General features: G+C 38.3%; 1 protein-coding gene across 1 annotated transcript in view; it reads right to left on the bottom strand.

The window, feature by feature from the left end:
* Positions 1-2116: 2116 nt before the first annotated feature.
* The window catches only part of LOC131437050 (uncharacterized), a 173181-nt gene continuing 154135 nt past the window's right edge, over positions 2117-21162 (bottom strand). Inside the window, exons 4-9 of the mRNA XM_058606101.1 lie at positions 13758-14186; positions 12799-13686; positions 12521-12730; positions 5004-6503; positions 4420-4935; positions 2117-4350 (exon numbers count right to left, since the gene is read on the bottom strand). Of these exons, the coding sequence (XP_058462084.1) occupies positions 3335-4350; positions 4420-4935; positions 5004-6503; positions 12521-12730; positions 12799-13686; positions 13758-14186 (4559 nt within the window). The 3' untranslated portion in view covers positions 2117-3334. The remainder of the gene's footprint in view (positions 4351-4419; positions 4936-5003; positions 6504-12520; positions 12731-12798; positions 13687-13757; positions 14187-21162) is intronic.

Raw genomic sequence — 21162 nt, 5'->3', positions numbered from 1 at the left:
TCGTTTACCATATTTTGATAATTCTGAACGCCCAACGCAGGGGTTGGTAGAATCTTAAAAAAAATCAATACCAACAAATTAAATATTTAATTATTTTGGTAAATTGTGACAAGGGAAAAAAGGCATTACGTAGCTTACGTTTTTATATCAAAATGTGCTACTAGAGTACGTAAGAAAACAAGTTTTAATAACTTATTTTCTAATATTCGATATCACGGAATTTTTAACATATAAGATTTATTTCAATAGTTCCACTATTAGTTTCGGCGTAACTGAAAATGAGAGCATTGTTTAATTTATTTTTCGATTATTACGGAGCTGTTATTGAAGTTCCGTTTCCATTACCAATCGGAATCTTTCTGTTCTCTTATAAATTATGTCAAAAGTTAAGTGTCAGATATGAAATCAATCAGGCAGTTCACGGAAGAAAAAGTAAACAAAGAGAAAATGTCATCACTAGTTAGGCCCTTTGATCGTCTTTAGTAATGAAAATGAACTCACAAATAATTAGCACGAAACTAAAACCAAACTTTTTAGGTTGTTCCCAACGCTGTTTTATTACGTATGGCTTGATCTATTTTAGATCTACGACTAAACCATGTCAATCACAACACTGAGATCTAGTTTTATTTTTCGAACACAAATTTGAAACAGATTCAAAACTGCTCGACGAATTTGATTCAAATTAATGAAAAATTGAAACACGAATAAAACACTGTTTTAAATTTAAGGTTTCAGCAGTTGGTTTGAGAAGTCAATGACTGCTATTAAATTTTATTATAGTACGACTTTATCAAGAAGCTTCGAACTCTTTTCGAGACGTTTTTCGGTGTTCTTCAAATAGTTTGTTGAGTAGATTTCGAACAATTAGTTCGAGTAGTTATTTCGTGCTGTATATTCAAGCGGTTTTCGAGTAGTTTATCGTGCAGTTGGTCCGAGCAATTTATCGTCTATTCGAGTAGCTGTTGGTACGAGTTCTGTAGTTTATCGATCAGTTTGTAAAGCAGTATTTCATACTGTCCTTTCGAGTAGTTTTTCGCACTATCTTTTCAAGCAGATGTTCAGAGTTGATTTTCGGAGCAAAGTTTTCGAAGCAAATTTATCTGTCATTTCTTTTCAGAGCAGCATTTTGAGGAGCTTGTTGAGCATATTTCGAGCAGGTTTTCGTACTTTCTTTGTCGGATTGTTTTGATTGTCAATAAATGCTATTGAACATTATTAAAATCCGGTTTCGGATTCCGGAGCTTGTCGGGCTGTTTTAAAGCAGTGTGTTGAGTTTATGAGAGTTTTTAATTAAGTTAATTGGAGTTTTCAAATCAGTTTATCTAGTAGATTTCTTGAGTTTATCTGGCTGTTTCAAAATAGTTTATCGGGCAATTTTAGAAGTTTATCGGATTTTTTATGCAGTTTATCTAGCAGTTTTCTTGAAATTTCTAGGTCGCGAGCAGATTTTAAATGCTATCTTTTCGAACAATTATGTTTCACTCTTTAACGAGTCAGCCAATCTATGGCAATTCTCATTAGGCTATTTGAGAGCGACAGGTTCTAGCACTAAACTCCAGATTATCCATTTTCTAGAAATGGGAATCATCCCACTCAGAGAAAACAAAGCATCCTAACACATAATCTACGAAATATAATGAATGTAACGGTTCGTGACACCTATAAAAAAGTACCGCATGTAATGCTTCGTAACCCCTATAGCTTATATAAAAGTAACGCATGTAACACCCCATAACACCTACAATTTACCAAAAAGTAACGCAGATAACGCTTCGTAACATCTATAACTTACAAAAAAGTAACGCATGTAACGCTTCGTAACACGTATAACTTACAGTTGATTCAGTTGAATTTTCAGAATTAGTTATCATTATTACCCCTTAAACAAACAACCCATTTGATCAATACGCAAGTGCTCTTCCAGCATTCGATGCAATGATGTGTAGATCAGTTCAAGTGTCTTTTAATTGCAGGCATTTCTTCTATATTCATATGATTACCAAATTTCCGGACAGAAATTACATCAATCGTATCAGCCCAAATTATTACAATGAGAACAAATTTTTATAACAGGACTTTTTCAATCGAAATAAATAAATAAACGCAATAAACATAATATCAACTATTTTATTCAATTTTATTGAAATAGAGCAAAGTTCTCGTTCTCACATCGGAATTTATTGGGTTTGCCGTCACATATATTTACAGAATAAAACAAAAAACAAGTGTAGCATAGCCTACATTTTTGTTTTCTATACTTATTACTATCAACGTAGAAATGATTTTCTCTTCCTCTCTCTCTCTCGCTCTCTTTCTCTTTCTGCCAGTGTTCCGTTTTTTCATAAACAAGAGAAAAATAAATAAATAAAAGCATCTTGTCTACGACGAAACTAGAAGCAAAAAAATAAAACGGATCAACCCGCGAGAAATAAACGACAATAATGATGATCAAGTGCTCAAACCTACAGCCTAGGCACTACCATTAGACATTGGGCGAAATATTCTCTGAAATACAGATTTCAAGACCATGTCGATTCCAGCACTAACGACGCTTCGGCCAGGCCTGGTTGCAGCATCCCAAACAGTTCTAGTTCGTTCGTTTTTTCCTCTTCTGAATAAAAATCTTTTTTCAATTAATTCAACTATTTACAAAACAACCCTGAACACGCTTCTTCCGTTCCCACCTTCATGTACTTTCGTGTAAGTATTGTTTGGTCAGGAAACGGCAACATGCTATTTAAACTGTTGTATGGAAAATATTTCGAGAAATAAAAATAAAAAAAACAGTAGAAAACAATTGAAAACCACTCCCAATATAGATACTGATGAAAGTCAAAATACAAACATGTACCCTTAAAACGTATTTTCTAAACTCTACACGATGACGGTGCATTCGGGAAGATTCTACCGATGATATATTTTTGAAAATTCTTAGAGGTAAAAATGGGAAAAAGTGTTTGTGTGTGTGTAGGAGAAAAGTTAGTTTTGATTTGATCTTTATTCTAGTAGATTTTGTTCTTCATTCAATATTCATTATTATGTACACAACTAGTAGGGATAAACTTTTTGGCCCACATTTCAATGTTTGTTTTTTTCTCATATGTTACTTTGATCAAAATAATCAATGACACAATCGGAAAACAAAACTCGACTAAACTGTTCTAAGCAGCCTACGAAAAATGCTGTTCTCTTCTTTGTAACATTTGAAGTTTCACAAGTGTGTCAAACTGTTATTGAAAATGGAATAGTATTTGAAAGAAAAAAAAAAACAAAAGCGGACCTGATTCAACATGTCTATTCCATGTTCCATCCATTTCATTCAAGCGCTGTTTTATTTCGTTCCAGGACCGTCGGACATAGGAGCAGATCGGTGATTGTGATCGGGAAGCGATTTGGTATCGTTAGCACTGAGCACGAATATTGGTGAACTGTAGTCCAGATACTTATCCGCTCCGATACTCATCATGCGGTTACCGTTGCTGTAGTGCTTCATCTTGTTTTTACCCCGCTTGAGCATTACAAATACCACCAAGATGCTGACCAGGAACGCAGATGCCGTGGCCAGCACAAACACAATAGTTTGGAAAGTGTTCTCCGGAATGCCGGACGATTGCTGGGGCACCGGTAGATTGGCGGAAATTTTGTGCGAAAAGCGAGACTGAGTGACATCGGCCACCAGGGCACCGTGATACAGAACAAAGGCATGATCACGAACCATTTCTTCGATGGCGAAAGCGTCGTCTACCTTGTTGTCTTCTATTAGATCGAAACGTAGCACCACACTTCCGTCGTTGTTTTCATGCACCCGATAGTTATCGAAAATGCTGCCAATCATCGCAGTAAGATCATTGCGAAGCACTTCGTACAGATTCAACAGCAACCTTTGGTGAGGATTATTCAAATGGAGCTCGATTTCGACGGCGTCGATTGCCGTGAAAAGACAGTGCCGGAAGCCACGTTTGAACGTGCTGGACAATGGCAGCTGATTACCGGCTGCATCCACACACCAACACGTGTCCCCGTTGCACTGAGTCGATTCGAAAGCTCCATTTTCATCGCAAGCCACCGGGAAGGAAGCTGCCAGCTTCAGCGCCTGGCATCGGGTCGTCGAAGGAATCAACTTCTTACCGACGACATCTTCCACGTAGTTGCTTCCGTCATCCGTTCTTGCCATCTCGATGATCTTTTCCGTGACGGACGAAATCGAACCGATGTAGCGGGGTTCCGGGGCAAAATTGGCGATGGTGTTCGGTGCACTAGCAGACGGAACCGTCAGTTCCACGTCTTCATCGATGTAGTTGTTCTCGTCTACTAAGAATGTAATCTGTCGGATCAATTCCTCCATGACTGGAAAATAGAAGATGGCAAAAGGTTAGTTCGGTATTCGTTCTACGAACGGTTCAGCAAGAAACTAACCTGGATCACTGGATTCTTCACCGCTGGTCGACAGTCGCCTTCTAGCCTGTCGACTGCTGCACAGTGGCTCGCTGCCCTTGGTCAGGGAACCCTTCACGGGGGCACCCTTCTTGTCGGCACACCAGCAAACTCCTAGACTGGGAGTTTCCTGTGTCGTTGTTCCATTGTTTGGCCCAGTAGATCCCAGGCACTGCACCGGGCTCCAGAAACCAGTCTCCGGATCACACCGGGGCTGGAACCAGGTGCTCGGCTGTCCAGCACGTTTCGCGGCCATCGCATTTTTCAAACGCAACCGTTCGCACTGGGACAGCACGGGACAGACACCGTTACAGGCTTGCTCACTATGGAACAGGTTCTTCGATTGGCAGACGCTAGATCGCGGCAAATTTACCGGTACGCATTTGTTCAACCGTGGACTGAAACGCCATTTCGTAACACTTTCCAGATCGTTACTGTCCGAAAGATGCATCTCCGAGGCCAGACAGCTCGATTCGATCGATTCAAAGCAAACATCTCCTGTTGAAGAAAAAAAGTAGAAAACAAGTTAAAAAGCTTGTTCAAACTAGGCCAATTCAAACACTAACTTGTCTTAGCACAACAAGACCCACGGTTGCTGATCGGATTGAGCTGACAGATGTGCGTCGATGGGCAAGCGTCGCCATCGACCTGCGGACCGCAGATGATTTCGCGTCCACCGGATTTCAGCGGGAGTCCCTCGGGACAGACGGAATCACGGATGGGGACACAGATGGGCATCTTGGGGCACGGTATCGAAATGCACTCCACCTGAATCAGCTGGCATTCTTCGCCCCGAGGACACGATATTTCATTGCACGGATTACGGCACTCGCAAGTTTTGCACCCGTTGGAGTCGATTTTGTAGCCGTACTCGCACAGTGAACACTTCCTCAGGGGGCATTCGGTTCTAGAATAGATTTCACAGTTCGGTTGAGTACCCGTGGTTCGTGTTCCGCTTTTCTCGTTGCCGTATTCATCCACGCACCAGCAGGTATTTCCCGGGCCGCACTGAATCGTCCGGTAGCTACCATCGACATCGCACTGTGCAATGTACTTCTGCTTCGGTGGAACTCCCAGTTCGCTAGCTTGATGAAGTTGAATAGTTTGCAAGTGTTGACAGGCAGTCTTCAGCTGCGGTTCAACGCACTGGGTTCCACATCCATTGGAACAGCAACGTTTGGTTGCCTCACAATGAGAATCGGTTCGGCATTCGTACTCACACGAATCGGACTCGGCATTTTCACTTCCCGGTGGCACCAGGAAAGGACATTGTCCGGGCTTTTTCGGGAAACAGGCGGGAACGGGTGGACAGTATTCACCTTCGCAGGAAACTTCCACCGATCTACATTCTTGTCCCTCCGGACAGTTGACACTGTCGCAGGGATCACGGCACTCACAAGACGGACACTGACTGTCTGTGTCCAGAATGAACCCGTAATCACATCCCATTCGGCAGGTCAAATCCAGACAACCGAGAGACTCTCTCAGATCTTCACACGTTTTCTTGGTAGCGTTCATGCCACGGGTTTTGGGGATTTCCGTACCAAAGTTATCAACGCACCAACATTCCTCGATGTCGATCTCCACCAGATCGTCGTTCAGCACAGCCGGTTTCTTTAGCAGCGTGGATGGTTTAACAATCGGTTTATCGAGGTTTGCATTGGCGTTCTTGGATTCCAATCGGTTGAAATCTATTATTTTCGCAGATCTTTCCTGAACTTCAAGATCCTCGGCGGTTCTCTGGGGCAGCAACGTCATCAGCTCGACATCCGGTTGCATCCTAGCCGTTTCGTACACATCATCCACCTTGACCAGCTTCAAATTCTGATTCGGAGCCGCCTCCCGCCGAACACGCCGGGCTTCCTCTAGCAGCTTTCTCATCTGGCGGATGTTGTTCTGCTCCAGATAGCGCCGCTGGTCGGAACGATTTACCCGTGCCTTCCGGCGGGTACACTGAACGGCTTCGTAGCCCCCATCTAGACCGCAAACCGGGGGTGGCAAGGCCAACTCCATACCCTCGACCGTTCCCTCCATGCGATCCGAAAAGTCCCGCAGGTATTCGCACACTGTGGAATGGAGAAGAAGAAAAAAACGTGTGATTGTCAAGATTCGGGTAACAGCCCTGTTGGTTTGTTGACGTAGGACTGTACTTTTTCCATATCGTTTTCGCTAGGAAACTGTTTTTTTTGTACAAAAGTTGTGTCGAAGAATGAGTACTCTGAGGAAAAACAATCTCTGCATGGTAAAATTATTCGCTTTTTCATATTTCATCCAATGTCACAATTTTGTCTGTATTTCACCTATTCTGCCATAATTTAGCCTGAAGATATTTGAATTTTTCGCCAGGCATCTCTGATCATAAGACAAGCTTATGGAATACAATTATAATTCTTCATGTCTGAAAGTCACAATTCGTTCCTATATGACTTTTGAAGATCATTTTGTCTGAGTGTAGGAAATCGATTGCACAGATAAAAATAGATACGATCGATTTATATGCACAACAGAACAAATTTGTCCATAACGTAAATGAAGTAAATTAGAAATGCAGAGTATTGCTTTGCAACCGAAACAGTTCGCAATAACTGCAGAACTTAAGTTCAATCGATCATAAATGTTTGACATGATTACAATTCATTCAATATTTATCACCTTTCCTTCCGATCTGGCAACATTGGCCGAGTGGCATTTCTAAGTCACAAAAATATCGAGATACATTGCTGTTTGGAAAAAACAAGTCAGTTGTCTGGTCCTGTCCTAGATGCTAATGTGCAAATTTTTATCAGCGCCCTCTAAAAGAAGAGTTCACAGTAGAAATATTTTTGAGCCATTTTTCAATTATAAAATTTTGATAAAAAAAATGTCATTTGAACAATAGAATGCTATAAATTTAGTCATATTGACCACATTCCTCCCAAAATCAGCCATTTTCCGGATATTTAGACATGAAATTCAAAGAACTCAGATTTTTAATAAACAGTAGCTGAATAATTGAAGAAGTTTATTGCAAAATTATGTTAATTTTGTTTTCAGTAATTTTCGACCCAATTTTGTTTCATAAAAAGTAAAGTTTTAAATAAAAAAAAATATGCCTATAAAAATTTTGCATGCTACCGTTACCGAGGTACAAAACAAAATTAAAATTATACTAAATACTGCCCCGTTTCAAGTCTAGCTGTCCCATGTATATAGAAAATCCCATAGGATATGTGACAATTATGCGTATAACGGCAGTATAATAGGGTGTAAAAAACAACGGAATACAAAAATACCATGAGATTTGGCTTTTTTCAGTTCAAAGCGCTTATCTTGCAATGTATGGACGGTTGGTAGGAAATATCTTGTGACCAGATTTTATTCATTTCTTGTAAGTTGACTTTGAATTTTTAAAATCAATTTTTTCTCGGTATAGTGTTCAATTCCGATTTTTTTCCAATATCTAAAATTATTCTAAAATTTGACTAACTTTGTGAAAACTACTTATACTACACTTATTTGTAGGACTTGTTATTTTTCAACTACAACCATTTGAGCACAATGATTGAACACAATTTGAAAAAGATCTTCTCCACAATTTTTTTATTAAACGTTCTTAAAAGTGTTTTCTAAAAAATGCAAGAAATTTTCTTTTGTTAGTCTCAACTTTACATATAATAGTTCCAAACGGACCTGTTTTCGAAGTAGTTTGATTTAACTAGCTCTAAAAAATGTTAAAAGAAAAATACAAATGCTAGAGCAAAACGACTGATTTGCTTAGAAACACCCTAAATTGCTAAATAGCTTTACTACTTAAACCACTAGATACGGCGTTTCCAGCAAAGTTGTTTGATATAAATTGTTCTTAAATTTTACCGAAGAAAGCAAACCTCTATCTCAACACGTTTGAAACATAATTTTCGGATCACCCTTTATATCCGGATATATCGAAAGAAGGCTTCTTCGATACTGATCATTTGTCCTGAAGACATCGCTGTTCTAAAGTCTAAGGCTAGACTCCAACTATTTTTGTATTCCTACTAAAACTAAATCTTCATGTTAATCGAATATATAGAACTAGCAAAAAATTCCAGCATAAACTGTGGAAATTTGATGCAAACCAACAAAAAGGCCTACCAAAATTCAGGTGGAGTATTGTTATAAAAATAAAAAATAACAAAGAAATTTAATTAATGACATGTTAAAAAAATGACTGTGTAAGGTGCGGGTAGGGTTCAACACTTTGTTTTTTTTTCTTTTAGTTTAACATTTCAAGAATATTATGTCAAATTTTCATGTCTATCGAAACAAAACTCTAGAAGTTATGGGCCTTCATCTTTGCTTATCTCATACTGCGAAGAGGCAAGAGTTCTGTGCAAAGGCCTAGGAGTTCTGCTTCGATTGACTTGAAAATTTAACAAAACATTTTGCAATGTTTTTTTTATAACAAAAATTAAAGCCAAATTACGATTTTTCAAAAGTGCTAGACCCTACGCGCCTCCTAGAAAAATAAATTATTTCTTTCGCTTTTGAACTGAAATTACTGGCAAAACTACTTCGAAAACATATTATTTTTAAACTATCATATGTAAAGTTGAGACCAACAAAAAAAAATTTTTTTTTTATGTGGAACACATCTTTTTGCCTTTCTCATATAGAAAGGTTATGCAATCACTTGAAAAACCGACTAGTGAAAATTGGCTCGGAGGGCCAAGTATCATATACCATTCGACTTAGTTCGTCGAGCTGAGCAATGTCTGTGTGTGTATGTATGTGTGTGTATGTGTCAAATAATCTCACTAGGTTTTCTCAGCGATGGTTTAACCGATTTCCACAAACTTAGATTCAAATGAAAGGTCTTCCGGTCCCATACGGAATTCCTGAATTTCATCCGGATTCGACTTCCGGTTCCGGAGTTATAGGGTAAAGTGTGTTCAATATTGTACACCGTCACTTAAACCGGCGAAACAAAAAACGTCAAATATTTCCTAAAATGGTCTCAAAACTACACAAATCAATAGTCATTATCAGTAGGCAACTAAACAAACCGATTCCGGCTATCCTGGTTCCCGGTATCCGGTTCCGGAAGTACCGGAAATAGTGGTCATATATACCAAAATGGATCTCACTCACTTTTCTCAGCGATGGTTTGCCCGATTTCCACAAACTTAGATTCAAATGAAAGGTCTTCCGGTCTGTGCTGGTTCCCGGTATCCGGTTCCGGAAGTACAAATAGAATACCACAATATTATATGTACATGAGAAAGGCATCATTACACCACTAGGTGGATTAAAACAGGTTTTTTTATATAGGGGTGCAATTCAGAAACACAAGGAAAACTGCACGTAGAAATGTGGTCAGGTTTTAAACATTTACAGCTCAGTCTATTTTGTATCAATTATTAATATTATTTCATCATTTGATTGGAAATATTTCTAAGTTTCGATTTGAATGTATCAAGCCACGTATTTTCAATTATAAATGATTGAAATTTTGATTAGTAGCGAACAGTGTCCTATTTTGTTTGCTAAAAATCTCCGACATACCGGATTTCCCTGCCATAGACGACGGTTTTGAAGGAGCAAACGATATATCAAAGGGAAAGCATCGCTCTGATTGGTCTATTGATGCAAAAGTGAAGCTATTGGAAGCACGCAAAAGAAAAATTATACCTAACGTTTCAGTCTTCCGCGTAGCATGCTAGAGGTAGGTTGTTGCTAGACAGCAAGACAAAAAGTACCATAAAACGACTTGAAGCTTTAATTGGTATGCTCTGATCTTGTGTCATGCAAGCTCGGATGAAATTCCAGGTTATGTCGTTTCGCCTGAGAAACTGACAACTACCCCAGGATAAAGTTTTAAGTGCTTAAGATTAATTGCTAATTTCCTTAAGATGAACTCGATTGATAATGAGAAAAAGTTTTTGGCTTCAACCGAAATCGCAGAATGGTAGAGAAACTTAACGCTATAAAAATAACGGCTTGCATACAAAACTTAAACACAAGCTTGTCGAAGAGAAGCTGAAATATCTATTAATCGCAAGTATGTATAAATATATAATTGCATACATTTGGGATATTGGTGTAATTTCGTCGGCTATAAAATAAATACAAATTTACAGACAAACGATGTTCGGTGTTGATTCCTCTCGTGCAATTGCGGATTCAAAAGTGTGACGATTGATTGAAATTTTTGATTGTAGATCATTAGAAATTTTGGTTGCCTTGTTCCACATCAATGGCTCGAACAACCCCATGGAGCTGATCCTTGTAGTTTTTCTTACATTTTTTAGAAAATACTTTCAAGATATTTATTAATAACAAAATTGGGGAGCAGATATTTTCTAAATTGTCTTCAATCGTTTTGCCTCTTTCATTGGAAACCCAACCAATTTTCGTCAAATGGTTGTAGTCGAAAAAGTCCTACAAATAAGTGTAGTACGAGTAGTTTTTACAAAGTTAGTCAAATTTTGTATACGAAAAACATAAAACTCGTTTTTATTGAAAGCATGTTTCAAAAGTTCGTATCCACAATCATTTGAAAACAACTTCACCAATTATTTTCAAAATTTTGCACACACTTTCTACACATAAAACACCCAGGTTTTACTGCTACAAAATGGCGGATTTTTTCAGGGAAAATAGCGCTTTTTACTTTGAACAACCATCAACAAAATCACATAAAAACGTAGGGGTCCACTACAAACTATATTAATGGATTTTTTTAAATTTCTGATTACAAAATTTTACTCGATCATCTCTTATGTTTGTTTTTTAAGAAAATCGAGAAGAAACGAACAGCTGTAAAGGTTTTATCGAAACGATTTTTGCCAAAATTAACAGCATGTTTTATTTTAATTTATTATATGTTTTCTCTAATAGAAAATCAAACCGATACGAAATAAAGATTTTAAATTCGAAATCAAAAAGTGATTTGCAATTATTATACCCCCTTTTTCTGTGCAAAATAAACCCAACAAATTTACAAACCGTCAAATTTTGAAATGGGTTGCGATTTCAGGTCAATTTAACTGCTCGACTGTCAAATTTTAACTAAAAGTTAAAATATTTCGCGAGCCTGTAGCCAGCGATACCAACCCCAGGGATTTATCCGTAGACTATCTATGGACGCATCACATGCCATCTACACATCAAAGCTTCATTTCATCAGAATTTTTTAGATTTCGCATTATTTCTCTAGGTATGAACGGAAAATAATTGAATATTGTTACATCATCTTCAGAACTTGTTTTTTTGCATCTATTCGCCACCAATAACTCATTCTTGAAAGCCTGCATTTATGGATTACAGCTCCAAGCTGTTAATGTTATGTAAAGTCGTTTTCGATTGATGCCAAACCTAACCCAGTTTTCTCCCTTACTAGTTTTAACGTCAGTTCAACAGAAAATCGAGTGAGTTTCGAACCTGGTTTTTATACCGGGTTTGCTCGAACCCCCGTTGCTAAGTGCGAAACCAACACAGTTTCGTGAAAAGTGTTTGTTTGATGAAACCACCCTGGGTCAGTTTTAGTTCGCTCTAGCAAAAATGACATAAATGTACGAGTATACGTAGACTTTAAACCAAATCTACGGATTTGACCTCAGGAAAAAGTGGCATCACTGCCTAATAAAATGGCGTAAGTCACCCGACACATCCATAAAGTGTTCGAAAATTCAATGACATTGAAAATGTCACTGTTAATCGGGTTGAGGCTAGCGTTAAAATTGTGAAATGATGACTCAAATTCTTCCATTTTGTCGAGAAGCATTCGTATGCAAAATCAAGCTAAATCAAAAAAATACAAAAATCAAATATAAGGAGAAGATCTCAGACTGACGTTCTATTCTGCTGCGTGTTGTGTCTTTAATCCGATAATTTTTCATAAATTGACGTATTTTAACCATTTGACTATTGCAGTGGCAAGAGATATTTTATTGATTGGAGCAATTTGCTAAGAGTATTATTTCTTGCATAATTTCGTTTATTGCGAAATTTTAAAATCCCCTTGCATAGAAACGAAATCCTACGTGAAAACACAACCTAGGATGAATGGAACTTCCAACAGCTGGACTGGAACGGTTATCAATCTGCCAAACGACTAACTTACTTGATTGTTGCCGACTTTCCGCCACAGGAACGGTGTCATTTTCCAACGGGCAGCAAACACTGCCCGTTTCACCATGCAGCTTCATGCACTCGTGCGTTTCCGGACAGTTGATCGTATTGGACAGGGAACGCTTTCGGCCTACCGTATCTTCTAGCTCATCGTCGTCATCGAAAAACGTTCGGCTCTGATACTCGCGGTTTTTGGGACGATCTGTCAGAATTTTTTTTGGTTAAACATAACAAGGCATAACAAGACAATTATTCACTGACGGCACTAACCTCGATGACAGTACAGCAGTTCACCCGTGACATTGTCCGCTAGTGGAGTACCCATTTCGCACGGATTGGAGTACACTAAGTCCGGTTTGCAGATCGGTTCGGAGGAGCACAGGCCGGAGAACGAGGTGCACTTGGGATCTTTGGCAACTTCGCAATGCGAACCGGATGGACAGATGAATCCCTCACACGGTTCGGAACATTCGCAAGTCGGACAGCCGTTGTGATCGTTTTTGAAACCGTACTCACACACGGCAGCACAGATGTTGTGATCACACAAACCTTGGGAACCATCGACACTGCGACCACCACTTCGACCGATCATGTTCTCAATACCATCACAGTTGACCATCTGAGCAGCTCCCATCGTTCCCTTGATCTTGTTACCATTCTTCGGATCAACGCACCAACAAACCAATCCATTCCGGGAACACTGACGGGTGGAGAAGCCACCTCCAGGACCGTCACACTGCGGAACATATCCTCGGCCTTCGCGTTCGTTAACTGACAGCAGCTCGGAAAGCATTCGAGCTTGATGACAAACTGTTACATTATGCGGTTGCTGACAGTTGCGGCCACAGCCATTCGATGTGCAGCACTTCTGCATTTGAGGACACTCCAAATCGTGACCGCATGGCGTCCCACAGAGGAATCCGGTACTGTCGGTTGACATGATCTCTTCGGGTTTTGGACAGGCCCCGGGTTTCTCGAATTGCAGCGAGGCTGGACAGCACACACCATAATCGTTACCGGATTGGACTAGACAGCGATACAGTGGCGGACAGCTAGGTTTTCCGGGATCGTTTCCGCAAAGGAACGGTCGAACAGTACCGCTGATAGCGAGTGGTTGCCCTGCCGGGCACAGATCGGCCAAAGAGCGAGCCTTGCGACCTATCAGAAATAGAAACCAAAAAAAACCGTCAGTAACCCGATTTTGGGTTTGATACTACGAAGCTACTTACAGGTCGGCACCGGAGGGCACGGTTCATTCTTACAGGCAACCTCCTGCGGTTCACACTGCTGTCCCCGGGGGCACTGGATTCCGTCGCAGGGATCACGACACTTGCATATCGGACAGCCACTGTTGAAATCCCGGGCGAATCCGGCCGGACAGAACATCCGGCAGCTGGATGCTTGACAGCGGGTCTCGACCACGGTACAGTTGACATCATCGGCACTTGGCCTCCGGCTACCGGTAAGCTCGACACCGTACTCATCCACACACCAGCACTCGGTTCCGTTCAGCTCGTTCGAACACTGCACCGGCTCGAAGTCGCCCAGTGCCGTACAGCGCGGTATTCGCACCGAGTGAAGCAAACTATCGCCTAGGGACTTGGCGCGGCGGGACTCCGCTCGGCGCAGATGCTGACATGCTGTTAATTCTATGGTTTCTGGAAGAGGGAAGAGAAGTAAATGGGAAATTTTCGTTTCAATCAAGGTTTGTAGAACTACATTAATAAATTAGCAACGGTTGATAAAAATTTTAATGCCACTTCGAGAGTATTCGCTGGGTTGGTGTCATTGAGGTAAGTAAACATATGAAAGGTCCTAAATAACTTCCCTGAAGTGTCCATCAAATAACAATTGCTCAACTCGACAAACTTCACTGAATTGAATCCATTCATATTGCGATGAAAATAGAAAACTGCTGAACCGCGCCGTTTGCAGTTAGATTTGAGGAGATTAGATGTTTTTACTCTATCTCAATGATACGAACTTCCAAGTGAAATGTTTCAAATTATCGTTTTTCGAACGACTTCAAACTATATCATCTGATAGAATAACACAATTATGTATTATTTTTGTAAACTGAATACGATACATTCGTGAAATGGTGTCAGTTCAACAGGATGGTACTAAACTCATCAAACTATTCCGTCATATCATTTTTCCGGTAGGCGCTCAATAATTAGATATGGTTTCAAATGATTTGCATGATAAAAAGCATCATTCGAACAACATTTTGTAATTCTTTCGTGGAAAAATATTGAGAAATAAGTCGGTGATGAGGTATTTTTGATGACGCTTCTTAGAAATCATGATTTGCGGTGTCCACTGTATCTCAGCGCAGACTAATCAGAAGTGAACAAATAAAAGCAGCATAGTTAGAGAAGAAGTTTTCCTAGACCCCAACGTTTCTGTCTGATTATTAGTTTTTTTTAATTTTTGGTGGTTGTTAAAAGTGAAAACTACGATTTTTCACGAAAAAATCCACCATTTTGTAGCTGTTCAACCTCCCTAAAGTAACAGACAACGAAAAAGAAAATGTGGAAAAATTTGAAAACAATTGGTGCAGTAGTTTTTGAATGACGATGGACACGGACTTTCAAAACCTGTTTTCGAGAAAAACGCGTTCAAAGTTTTTTGTATATAAAATCAATGGAAACAAAAATCAACAGTTCGTGTATAACATCCATCGCGCACGGTCGTGTTTTTCTTTCGCTCTGTGCTCTTTCGTTGAATGTCGCTCGGGTTGCGCCATCCGGACTGCTATGTGTGCTGGGTTTCTGCCACCCGGATTCATGAAAGTGCAAGTGTTAGTGTGTTCTGACTGTGGAGTTTTCGCATGCAGAAAACGACAGGAACCAGGTTTAGAGCCCTCATCGCATAAGATCATATTTTCTGCTTTCTCAGTGTTAATTGTGTTTCGCTCGGGCTGTACCGGTCGGTCTTTTCGTATTCCGTTTCCGCCTCCCGGATTCGCATGGTTTTATATGCTAAAGAAGTCATTTTATTGATGATGCAGTGATGTGAAAATTTGAAAATGCCCTGAAATCAAAAGTGCGGAATCCCAAATTTTATTTCGTAATATTGATATCATTTCATTATTGCAACACGCAAGTCGCTATCGTGTATTTCACCACCAAAATAGAAATAGTTAACACGAGTACCTGAACATTTTAAAAAGTGATGTGCCATCTTGCGACAAGTAGCAGAAGTTGCTGTAGAGAACAGATTTTTCATTTTAGTGTGCTCTCCACGACAAATGGCTGAAACTACGTTCGGTCGCAAGGTTTTATTTTTCATGTATGATTTATCAATCGGACGATGTATTTGTAGTGATTCGTGTGGAGCACTCGTCGCGTAAGATCGCTCAAATTCATTTGCTGCGTTTTACTCGGACGATCATTATAGTGATGGCTATCATCGAAATCGCGAATGTTCAACGTTTTTGCTACTGGCGCGTCATCTTGGCCGCATGATTTAGTGTCTACCGCACGTAATTTAGGTGGTAAAGCGATCGACCAAGACACATTACTGAAAATACGTTAAATACAGGATTCAGGATACTGGTGAGATCGTTCCTTAAACATTTTTTCATATTCTGTTCAATTGACAATAGCAAGAGGTAGCATATTTCACAATTGTCAGTTTTCGCACTTGAGTTGTCTAGCGGAGGGAGATGAAGGATGATAACGTAAACCCTGCTATAGTATAGTATATTGTATTATATTATATTATATTGTATTATGTTATACTATATGTATTGTATTATATTATGTTATGTTGTATTATATTATACTATATGTATTGTATTATAGTATATAATATAGTATTATATTTTATTATATTATAATGAGTTATATTATTTGATTTTAATTATATAATACTGCTGCTGTTATAACATCGCGGAGGTACGGAATGTAGGCATCTTTGTTCGTCCAACCACTATAGTCAACATATTGATAAGAGATAGCTTATGTCACTATAATTGTCAGTTTTAGCGCATGAGTTGACTAGCGGAGGGAGATGAAGGATGATAACGGAAACCCTTCTATAGTATGGCATATTGTATTATATTATATTATATTATACTATGTTATATTATATTATGTTATATTATATTATATTGTATTATATTGTATTATGTTATACTATATGTATTGTATTATATTATATAATATTGTATTATATTATATTATATTATAATGAGTTATATTATTTGATTTTACTTATATAATAATGTTGCTGTCATTACTTCGAGGAGATACGGAATGTAGGCATCTTTTCTTCGGACAAACACTATAGTCAACATATCGATAAGAGATAGCAGATTTTACTATAATTGTCAGTTTTCGAACATGAGTGGATAGCGGAACGGAGATGATGGATGATGACGGAACCCTTCTATAGGATAATATATTGTAGTATATATGTTATATTATGTGATATTATATTGCTCTATGTTATATTTTATTATGTTATATTGTATGACGATTTGTTGTATTGTATTATATTAAATGATATTATATTATGTCTTATTATTTTACTATATTGTACTTCGTCACAAATATTATATTATTTTATTACAATGGTGAGGGGCAGGGAGTGCATCAGGGTATCTTACAAGTGAATGACTGGATGATGGAGTGGATTGCCAACCTGAGTCACATGGGAGAAACTTCGTGTTTCTCCCTGAAGGTCTGAAATGAGTAAGACGCGCCCTTCTAACAAACAAACCATCAGGCGGGTTTAAGCTGGTACAGCGAAAATCTTTATTATATGGCTGGATGTTATTGCTGGAAGGCGCCGGGTCCAAATAACCCATTTTGGCCTTCTTAACAGTAATAATATGAAAGCTATCTGATAATTAAATTCGGATCTACTGTAAGTCTACCCGCATACATTGGTAATGCCTTGAACTGATGGTGGCTTCACATATACATACATACATACATACATACATACATAAAATCAATGGAAACAATTAATTACTCCAGGGAGCCCGTAGGGTCTAACATTTTCAAAAAATCATATTTTTTCTTTTATAATTTATTATAATGAAACATTTCGAGAATGTTTTGTCAAGTTTTAAAGTCAATCGAAGTAGAAATCTTGAGCCTGTGTGCCGAGCTCTTGCTTCTTCGTAGAATGAGATAGCCATAGATAAAGGTCCAGAGTTTCGTTCCAATAGGCTTGAAAATAAAAATATGAAAATAAAATATGAAATTGAATATTCTTAAAATGTTTTACTATAAGAAAATAACAAATGATTTTTCAAAAGTGTTAGACCCTACCCGCCCCTTAACTTCAACAATCTCAAGAATCATATTTCGAAGGCGTCCAAACTCTACCGAAAATTTCGTTAACACACAGTTTGAATTTTTTTTAAATTCATGAGGTTTGCACTTCGCAATCTACCATGAAGAAACCCATTAAACCTTACAAGTTACAAGGACTGCTGCCGGCTTATTGAGATGTTCAGTTCGGTTCGGATACCAATATGCTTCCGTGACTCAATCGTTAACCGGACGTGCTGTGTGATCTAACCGTCCTCGTTTCAAATCCCAGTCGGTTGGCGATTTTTTGTTTTTTTTATTTATTGAATTTCAACCCATACTACTTTCAAACCGCCCAATTTTACATGTTCTTGAATGTAAATTTACGTGAACTGAGACACTTCATTTCTGTGCATCTAACTGAATAAAAAATCACTGAATTTGAACTGCGTACAATCATTTCTCTGATCGATCAAGAAAACTATTCACCCCTCCCACCAATAGACATCATTTTAAATACCATCATAAAAAGCGAACTATTGACGAAGCATACTTCTCTACCTGCATCATTTGAGTCATTTTTCCAGGCTTCGATAAGAGCTCCTTTTGATTGCATATTTTATTATTATATCTACCGTGATTTTAGAGAACTGAGAGCGGTTTTTGCGTTCGTCCTGTTCTGCTTCTTTGAACGGTACGTTCGATCGGTACGTTGGATGTCAATGGTTATGATGATGACGACGATGATGACGATGATGAAGTTGAAGGATAGCCTCCGCAGTTCGGAACTATGTCAGTCGGTTACTGCTGGAAAAGAATTCCAGCAATTTTACATCGCCGTAGCCATAGCGGAACGTTTTATTACTCAAGCCGGCACTTAGTTTTCTTTGTTTGATATGTGCTACACTTAAATCCTTGAACTTGCAGAGGGTATTCGGAACGACTGGCAATATTCCTAGCCGTTTATCATTTTTCAAGCGAATGAATGACAGCGAGAAGAACATTCCTCACAATTCCAACATCAGTTTTATAGAAAAATTATTCAAAGTAGATGTTGACAGCATGTAACAATGCAAAGGAGTTGTCTTGTCCTGCTCAATCATAAACGTTACACCATCGCGATATCATATCGTCTCAGATTGCTTTATAGTCTTTATAAGTTATTCGTCAGTCTAAGCTTTATCACGATTCTGATATGACACTATTGTTATATTTAGACGACGTTTGATTTTCCCGTCAAACATAGAGAGTATAAATGATAGAATTTTCAGCAGGAGAAAAAAACCTTTCTTTTAACGTGTTTTCATAGTCATTTTACGGGTTTTAAAATTCTTTATTTTCTGATTTTTCCCGCTTTATGAAACGAATAAAAATTAATTCGTGAAAAATTTCCACATCCGAATGTCGATGATCATTTTGATTCCAGAATTGTTACGGTGAACCTAGACTAATAAAGTAAAGCTGATATACGTCCAACATATTCTACCACACAATTGAAAAAGGCGGGGCAAACGAAAGTAAAATAACTTCCCGGGTAAAGAATTGTACACAATGAAATTGAAATTAATATCGACACTAGCATTTCATTCGGACAACATATCAATAGTCCCGTGGGATTTACTTTAGGTTCTTGAAATAACTCAAAAGAATGCAAAGTTTTTTTCTACTGCTGAATATTCTTGAACAAAATATCCTCTTTTTCGATGTGAATGGTTTACGGAGCAAACCTTCCTCTCACTGGTATCTAACGAACTCAAGCCACTAAAATGACCCGGCTGCCAAGCTGAAAAAGCTCTTTTTAAAAACTGCGTCATCAGACGTCTACGATCAACAAGACGGAACGAATTAAATCAATACTGACACCAGAATTTCAACGGAAGGAAACACCAACTAGTTTTTCGAAATCGGTTTCAAAGCAGATTGGTTGATAAACCACAATCTTTATTGAATATATTTCAGCAGTACAATCAATTTTTGGAGAAAAAAAATCAATCGAATAATGGTGGATACAGTTTTCAGTCACTTGGCATGGCTAGCATATCCTAATACAGAGAGAACCCGAACTTCTGAATTCTTAAGCGAAACATGTTGTATTGTTTTCTAGGCAATTTTTAATCTGATCCATTTTTACGGGAATGAGCCTTTTACCAAAAGTCACAGACCATTTCACCAAACAATAAATCATTTCGACGAAAATCGTTTCCAAGAATAGCACAACTCGCCAAAAACATTTTCGCATAATGGGTCATTTTGTTGAAAGACTTTTCATCGGATAGATCATTTGGTGAAAAGATCATTTCCTCAAAAAAAAGCTGCGGCGAAAAAACGTTTCGGAAAATGAGTCAACTAATCGAATGTCGTTTCGAAGAATAATGCCGTTTTTTCATTGAAAAATACTGGTGGCGTGGATTGCTCTGATCTTGCACTTTCGAGCAGAAATGCATTATTATGACGGTGTTTCATTGCCAATTCTGCTCGAAAGTGCAAAACCAGAGCAATACACGCCACCAGTGTTTTTCAATGACAAAATCCATAGGTCATTTAGCCGAAATTCGTTTCGTCGAATTGGTTAATTTATCGAAAGAGTTGTTTCACTGAGAAAGAGAAGCAAATGGAACAACTGAGAAAGAGAGCAAATGGAACAACTCACCGAAAGTCGTTTCGAAAAAAGGGTCCTTTTTGTCAGAAACGATTTACTAATTGGATCATTTCTTCGAAAACCGTTTCTCCGAAAGCACAATTTCTTCACAACCCATTTCTCCGAATGTATCATTTCGTAGAAAGTCGTTTCGAATAACGGGTCATTTTTTTTTTTTTTTTTTTCATAAATACGTTTATTTCTTAAGGCAGTTTACATAAGTTTTTCTTCGCCGTAGCATCACTTTTACATAATATTCTTATCCTAATTTAATTCTAACATAGTCACAACGTTTTGCATTTATTAAAACATATTCTCTTATTACTTAAATATCATCTTAGGTAACTCGTCATTAATTATGAAATCTACTCGGAAATATTATTTGAACCAAACGATTAACTTCTATAAATTATAAAATAAGCTGTTATTTTCAGACATTTTGTTAATAATTTCATAAACTGTTTCGAGTTTGTTTGTATCATTACATTATTTTTATTCTAATTTAGCTATTGGTTGAACTCATGGACGCAGCTGGGATCAGAACTAAGTCTTGAAAGGGGCCTTTATTAAATTGAAACTCCAGTTTTCTTTATGAAATGATAAATAAGTTTCATGTATGAAAGGTCACGACAAGCAAGAATGTCTCGAACTGGGATATTGGATAGTCTACCTTGGGTACGCAAAGAATTTATTAGTTGAGATCTGACATCACGATACTCCACGCATGTC

The sequence above is a fragment of the Malaya genurostris genome, chromosome 1, assembly GCF_030247185.1.
Source record: "Malaya genurostris strain Urasoe2022 chromosome 1, Malgen_1.1, whole genome shotgun sequence".
Classification (NCBI taxonomy): domain Eukaryota; kingdom Metazoa; phylum Arthropoda; class Insecta; order Diptera; family Culicidae; genus Malaya; species Malaya genurostris.
This window is presented reverse-complemented; position numbering and strand designations above follow the sequence as displayed.